This window comes from Papio anubis, chromosome 1 (assembly GCF_008728515.1).
Source record: "Papio anubis isolate 15944 chromosome 1, Panubis1.0, whole genome shotgun sequence".
Classification (NCBI taxonomy): Eukaryota; Metazoa; Chordata; class Mammalia; order Primates; family Cercopithecidae; genus Papio; species Papio anubis.
The window spans coordinates 135,663,019-135,669,658 of NC_044976.1; the positions used below are offsets into that span (position 1 = coordinate 135,663,019).

Genomic DNA, 6,640 nt, shown 5'->3' on the forward strand with positions numbered 1-6,640 from the left:
TTTGTGAAAGACATTTAATAATCCACAAAAGTTGCATAGGAAATACAGTAACAAGTGCTAAGGGTAACATTGGAGTGATCGAAGTAACAGGTGCCAAATCAGGATTAGAGAAAATTTCAGACTTCAGAAAGCGGGCGGGGAGTCCTCGAGTGTTTTGAAAGTGAAAGGTATGAATTTGGTTCAAAACTGAAAGGAGTGACCTTAAGACCAAAATGTATGCTGTGGAAAGTTGACCTTCAGATTTGCGTAGCTGTCCTGCAGGCTAAGGGTATCAGTTATCTGGGAGGATAACTGAAAGCTTTTTATAATGTGGTAGCAACTGGAGGTTACCACAGAACCATAGAGTAATTTTTTTTTTTTTTTTTTTTGAGAGTCTCCCTCTGTCTCCCAGGCTGGAGTGCAGTGGCGTGCACGATCTTAGATCACTGCAACCTCCACCTCCCAGGCTCAAGTGATTCTCCTGCCTCAGCCTCCTGAGTAGCTGGGACTACAGGCTCCCGCCACCGTGCCCAGCTAATTTTTGTATTTTTAGTAGAGATGGGGTTTCGCCATATTGGCCAGGCTGGTCTTGAACTCCTGACTTCAGGTGATCTACCCACTCAGCCTCCCAAAGTGCTGAGATTACAGGAGTGAGACACCATGCCTGGCCCACAGAGGGTAATTTTTTTTAAGTAGTTGAGAAGCTAGAGGCAGTGGGGGGGGGGCTGTCAAAATAATCTGCATGCAGAGTCAGTGGAGCTGTGGTTGAACGCGAAGATAACAGGCCCAATTTTAAAAAGTAATAAACCTAGGATGAGGGTTGAAGAGATGGGGGGTAGAGTGAGTTTAAGATTATAAGCCTTGGAGGGACCAGGAGAAAATGGCAGCTATCAAGCACAAGGGGAAACTGAGTCAAGCTGAGGCATTCTTGTGAAGAAAATAATGAGTTCTGAACAACCAGTCCAAAAACAAAGAACAGGCCTGGCAAGAAGGCACAGGGATGCAGACCAAGTGGAATGTGCAGGCTTGGAAAGAACACAGGTAAAAATGAATGCCGGAACTCTGGGGTGGGAGTGTGGGCTTAAAATTACTTCATTGACAGAGTCGCGGGGTATTTTCAAATGTGAGAGGTGCTGTCAAAACCATCATCAAGGTTAACAAGCACATGTCCTTAGCATGGAAGTCAGAAAGGACAGTATGCTGATGTGTCTCTCCCAGGCTATCAGTCATGACTCCTCAGAGCTTATCCTGAATTCTCCCAGAATCCTCAAAAGTTACCAAAGGCAGAAAAGATGTGTTCCTCCCATGAGTCCAGTTTTGAACCAATGTCTTCAGAGAGAGGGGAACAGGTTTCAAAATTCTGACCTTGGGAGCTAGAGTCAGAGATGCCCCCTCCAACCCCGTTTGGATCGGGCAGGCAGTTCACGTCCACCTCAAGAGGCAGCTGGGGCTTCAGACATTTCGCTTCAGTTCCAGGAGCAGAGTGGTTGAGGATAACCTCCGGCCTAGCCAAAGGTTGGAAGGATTTCCCACTCTGACGCCGGGACTTGGCACGTCTGTTCTGGAACCATACCTGGAAGAGGGGAGAAAATAAAAGCTGCTTTTGGTTGGAGTTTTTTATGCTAACATTATGTTCACAGTTCATACTAGTAAGTTCCAGTTTAACATCCCCTGGCTTCCTCTCCAGAGTCTTGTCTTCATAAAGCACTTGGGTTGACGGTTAGAAGTTCAGAGCACCTGGCTTTCCTTGCCTCCCCATTCCCAGATGCAAATATTGGAATAATGCCTAGTTCTATCTGTTCTTTAGTTAGAGAAATTTTCATGAAAAATGGAGTCACAAAAATGGAAGCCCTTAGAATTCTTAGAAGAAAACTGCATTAAATTATGAAGAAAACGGTTTTTGAAGGTCTATACTCCCTTGTCAGACTAATCAAGGAGGTATTTTGCTCATGCCAGCTGTTGAGACTGACAGCTGTATGACCGCCAGCGGTGCAAAGAAAACAAGTCCACTCTCCCGGTGTTTAAATGAGGGCTGCTACTTAAAACCGCGCTTGGACACCGACCAAGGGGCTACAGACAGACAAAAAGGCAGGCTTCTCCCTACCAACTCTAAGATTTTGATCTAGATTACTTTAGATAATAAACACTGCCCGGGCGCGGTGGCTCACGCCTGTAATCCCAGCACTTTGAGAGGCTAAAGCGGGTGGATCACCTGAGGTCAGGAATTCGAAACCAGCCTGACCAACATGGTGAAACCCCGTCTCTACTAAAAATACAAAAATTAGCTGGGCGTGATGGCTGGCGCCTGTAATCTCAGCTACTCGCAAAGCTGAGGCAAGAGAATCGCTTGAGCCCGGGAGGCTGAGGTTGCAGTGAGCCAAGATCGCGCCATTGCACTCCAACCTGGGCGACCTGGGCAACAAGAGCGAAACTCCGTCTCAAATAATTAATAAATAAAAATAAACACACCTTGGACTGGATTTTTCAAACTGACAACAAGTTCCAGGTGCTTCTCGCTTTACCTCAATTCGCTACATCCTTTCAAATCTAATCCCAAAACGTAACACTTGCCAAGAAAGTAGCATAGGGGGTAACTTTGCAAGCCAGCCCTCCCCGCTCTCAGCTACCATTCTCACACTCAAAGCCAGAGGAAAACCCCAACTGCCCCTCATCTGTGTCTTCTTCCTGGATAAGGAAAAAGTATAAAACTTCTTATCTTCCTGCTGGGAATTATTTTTTGGCCATTTCAAGGGACCGGCTAATCTCCTAGGAGCCCTTGTTATATTTAATAATGAGAGTTAGAAATCGTTCAGTGCAGGCCTGAATTATTTCACATAAGCCCCACAATCACCCTGTGCAGCAGGTGCCGATGTCACGCCCTATTTCAGTCTAGGACACAGAGCCTCAGGGGAAGCACCTTGCCTGCAACGTCCCGGGGTGTGGCCTCAGGAGCCCAGAGTCCAGACCTCGACGCCGCAGCGCCTCCGCTCCAGGGCGCACCTGCGAACGCGGCGGGCCCTCACCTGGATCCTCGACTCGGGGAGCAGGGTGAGCGCGGCCAGGCGCTCGCGCAGGTGGATGTCGGGGTACCGGGTCCGGCGGAAGACGAGCTCCAGCAGCTGCAGCTGCTCTGCGCTGAAAGACGTGCGCTTGCGGCGCTGCGACGCGGACTGGGCGGCCGCGCCTTTGGGGGGCGCAGGCGAGCCCAGGCTGGCGGGGGGCGGCGGGGCCGGCCCGGGATCCCGGCCGAGGAAGCTAGCGAAGGGCGCTGGGCCGGGACCCGCGGGTGGTGCGGGGAGCAGGGCTGCGGCAGGACTCGGGGGCGGTAGGAGCGCCCCGCCGGGGTGGGGAGCCCGGTACGCTGGGAACGCGGCGCCCTCGGCGAACTGGAGCTCACTGGACTCGGCTGCGGCCATCGCTCAGGAGCCCAGCGCGCCGCCCGGAGGGGCGCGGGCTCCACTTATACCCTCCCGGGCCGGGGGCGGGGAAGGCGGCGCGGCGCGGCGCGATCAAAGGTGGGCGCGGGGAGGCCCGTGTCTCCTCGGGGTGCGAGCCCGCCCCGGCCCCGCCAGACGCCGGGGATAATCGCTTCCGCCGGCCGCGGGATGCAGGAGGGAGGCGTGAACTTGGGTCCCGGCCCCCTCCGTGTCCTTCCCCGCCCACCCGCCCCGCCGGCGCAATCCACATTCCCGAAGACGGTTTGCCCGGGAGGGCAGCCCGGAGGGGCCCGGGTGCGCGGACCGCAGGCGACAGAACTCTCTTCTCCGGGTCAGATCCCAGCTAAGAACAGCGGAAGGGCCTTGCTTGGCCTGTGCCTTACATGGCCCGGGCCTTGTACCTTGCCCTGGTCCCGTCTGTTCTCATCAAAGCTATTTATTTACCACCCCTGCTATGTGCTAGACCCTGTACCAGGTTGGTCAAACAGTCCGGCCCCTGTCTTCTGCAAGCCTCCCTAACACATCCTGAATCCAAGCGGGGAGGGGGGTGAAGATAAACGGATCCAGGGGGCAGTACATTCCTCCTGATTAAATGGGTGGGGGGAGTAGGGGGGTTTGGCCGGAATGAACATGGGCCCACCGATAAAGATACCCTAGGTAGGACGGGGCTGGCAACGTGCCCCATTAGCAGAGGAGATGAGCAGTTTGGCCTTTCTGGAGCTACTCAACAATGCACAAGACCCATCTATTGGATGGGAGGAGATGAAAGCCACCTCATGAAGTTTCCACGCGCTCTGAATCGTTATTCTTTCCTCTGCCCCTTGGGGCTCTGAAAGCTCCCATTTTCTCTACTTTGTGCTATGGTTATGGTTTCTCTGTTTCCCCTGCTAGATTATAAAGTCTTAGCAAGCAGGAACCCACGTCTCCCTTTCTGAGTTTATCAAGTGTCTACTCTGTACACCTATTCTGCGTGAGGCGCGGTGCTAGGCCCTTAGTGAATGTCTGTCGAATTGGATGTCACCGAGTTCCCCTTACTGAAAGAGAAACCCATGATCCACTATGGGAACTGCCCCACCACAGGGCAAGAACTCAAGAGAGGAGCATAGAGGCCCAGGTCTTCTTGCTCCCAGCACCTCAGCGCCGATTTCACCGGGATTCACTCACTGTGGCGGACTCAAAGGGAGATCTTTCTTGGGAGGATCTTTCAGGGCACAATCCCCGTCCTGTCTGCATTCTGGAAGGTCAATAGACAGTCTCAGAAGATCTTGGATCTTTCTATCCTGCGTGGACATTCCACGTGGCAAAGCAGAAAGTATTCTTGGAGCTGCTGCAGAGAAGAATTTTGGGCTTGATTCTCTCCTGGCTGGGGTAAGGGGTGGGGTTGGCAGGGACTGTGTCCTGTGCAGCCCCTGAGGCCCTTCTGGGCAGCTGATAACGCTTACCGTCTGCTCTTCCATCTTCCTTCCACCCCTTCTCCTTTCTTTCCCCTTCTTTTCTTTCTCTTTTATTCCTTTGCCAGTTCATTGAGGTTTTCATGCTGGGAACACGAGTTCAGGAATATTTCTCTATGCTCATTCATTCACTATTTCAAAAAAAAATGTGTGAAGTGTCACTGTGCCAGGCCAGGCTTTGTGTGTGTTATTCCTATTCCAACTTCACAGATCAGGAGATATGCCACAATCTACACAGAGGCCCAAATAACTATAGAGCCTGTGTGCCAAGCTGACCTCGAGGCATGACTCCCATGGTTACATGGAGCTCCTCTGTCTCCCTCGGGAGGACGATGAAGCCTGGCCCCACTCCAGTCTCGGGGGTTGTCATCTTTCAGGCACATTGGGCCCCTCAGGTTCCTATTTGCAGGCTGCAGTGATGGATGCATTACTGCATGTAGCTACAGGGACCAGGAGGCCAGCCCCAGGAGGACACTGGAGGTTTGCTGGCTGCTGGCCGCCAGCTGAAGCTTAAGAGCCAGAGATGGCTTGAGCAGCCCAGAAACTCTGCCCAGGAGCTAGGTGTCATAGGAATTCTCCAGCCCACCGTGTGGAAATCCACTACCTTCCCCTGGGTCCTCCGTCCAGGCCTCGGTCCTCTGCCGCCATCTGCTCACTTGTGAGGGGACCCAGAGCCTGCCTGTTTTGTCATAGCCAGGAACATGGACCTGCGGAGACAAATAAAGTGCCTGCTCATCACAGAAGCAGGCAGTAGTTTAGTGAAGCATAAACATACAGGTAAAGCAATCTAAACTCGTGAGAAGAAATCCCAGCATTCAGGCCAGGCTCAGTGGTTTGCACCTGTAATCCCAGCACTTTGGGAAGCCAACGTGGCCGAATCACCTGAGGTCAGGAGTTTGAGACCAGCCTAGTCAACATGGTGAAAACCTGTCTCTACAAAAAAATACAAAAATTAGCCAGACATTGTGGCACACACGTATAATCCCAACTACTTGGGAGGCTGAGGCAGGAGGATCACTTGAACCTGGGAGGCAAAGGTTGCAGTGAGCCGAGACTTGTGCCACGGCACTCCATCCTGGGCAATGGAACAAGACTCTGTCTCAAAAGAAAAAAAAAGAAAAAAGAAATTCCAGCTTTCACTTTGTGGTTTGACAATCCTCCAAACTGACTAAACAGGCATTATTTTCTTATGAATGTTTTCCTGGGAGTTTGTGTTAGATCATAATCTTGTATAAGTGAAATAAGATTTCAGCCTCTCCCATTCTCTCTTCCTTTTGCTCTAAATGAAGTTCTTATGGAATATGCTTATATATGTCTAAAAAACAACCTCCACAAGGATACAGTGGAAAGTCAGGGTTGGAATCAGTTAAAAGATGATACTACAAGTTTCTTTTTCTTTTTTTTTTTTTTTTTTTTTGAGATGGAGTCTTGCTCTGTCACCCAGGCTGGAGTGCAGTGGCACAATCTCAGCTCACTGCAAGCTCTGCCTCCGGGGTTCACGCCGTTCTCCTGCCTCAGCCTCCCGAGTAGCTGGGACTACAGGTGCCCACCACCACGCCTATCTAATTTTTTGTATTTTTTACTACAGACAGGGTTTCACCACGTTAGCCAGGATGGTCTCGATCTCCTGACCTGATACTACAAGTTTCTTTAACATTACCATTTGACTTAAACCTCATGTATTAATAGTTATTTCTAACTAAATGAACAAATAACTCACTTGGTTTTCTAACCATACAATGAAACTCTTCTGTAGAAGTTTTCTGACTCTCT

At 51.1% G+C, this 6,640-nt stretch overlaps 1 protein-coding gene across 2 annotated transcripts; it reads right to left on the minus strand.

Moving 5' to 3' along the window:
• Positions 1 to 3,459, minus strand: MIXL1 (Mix paired-like homeobox). 2 transcript variants are annotated; one of them, XM_003893033.2, is made up of 2 exons: positions 3,003 to 3,459; positions 1 to 1,552 (listed from the first exon to the last, which is right to left on the minus strand). In XM_003893033.2, exons 1-2 carry the CDS (start codon positions 3,393 to 3,395, stop codon positions 1,247 to 1,249), a joined length of 699 nt encoding a protein of 232 aa, XP_003893082.1. In that variant the 5' UTR covers positions 3,396 to 3,459; the 3' UTR covers positions 1 to 1,246. The 2 variants fall into 2 exon arrangements, with proteins under 2 accessions (XP_003893082.1, XP_009184599.1); XM_009186335.1 differs by having other exon boundaries at positions 1 to 1,576.
• Positions 3,460 to 6,640: the final 3,181 nt, after the last annotated feature.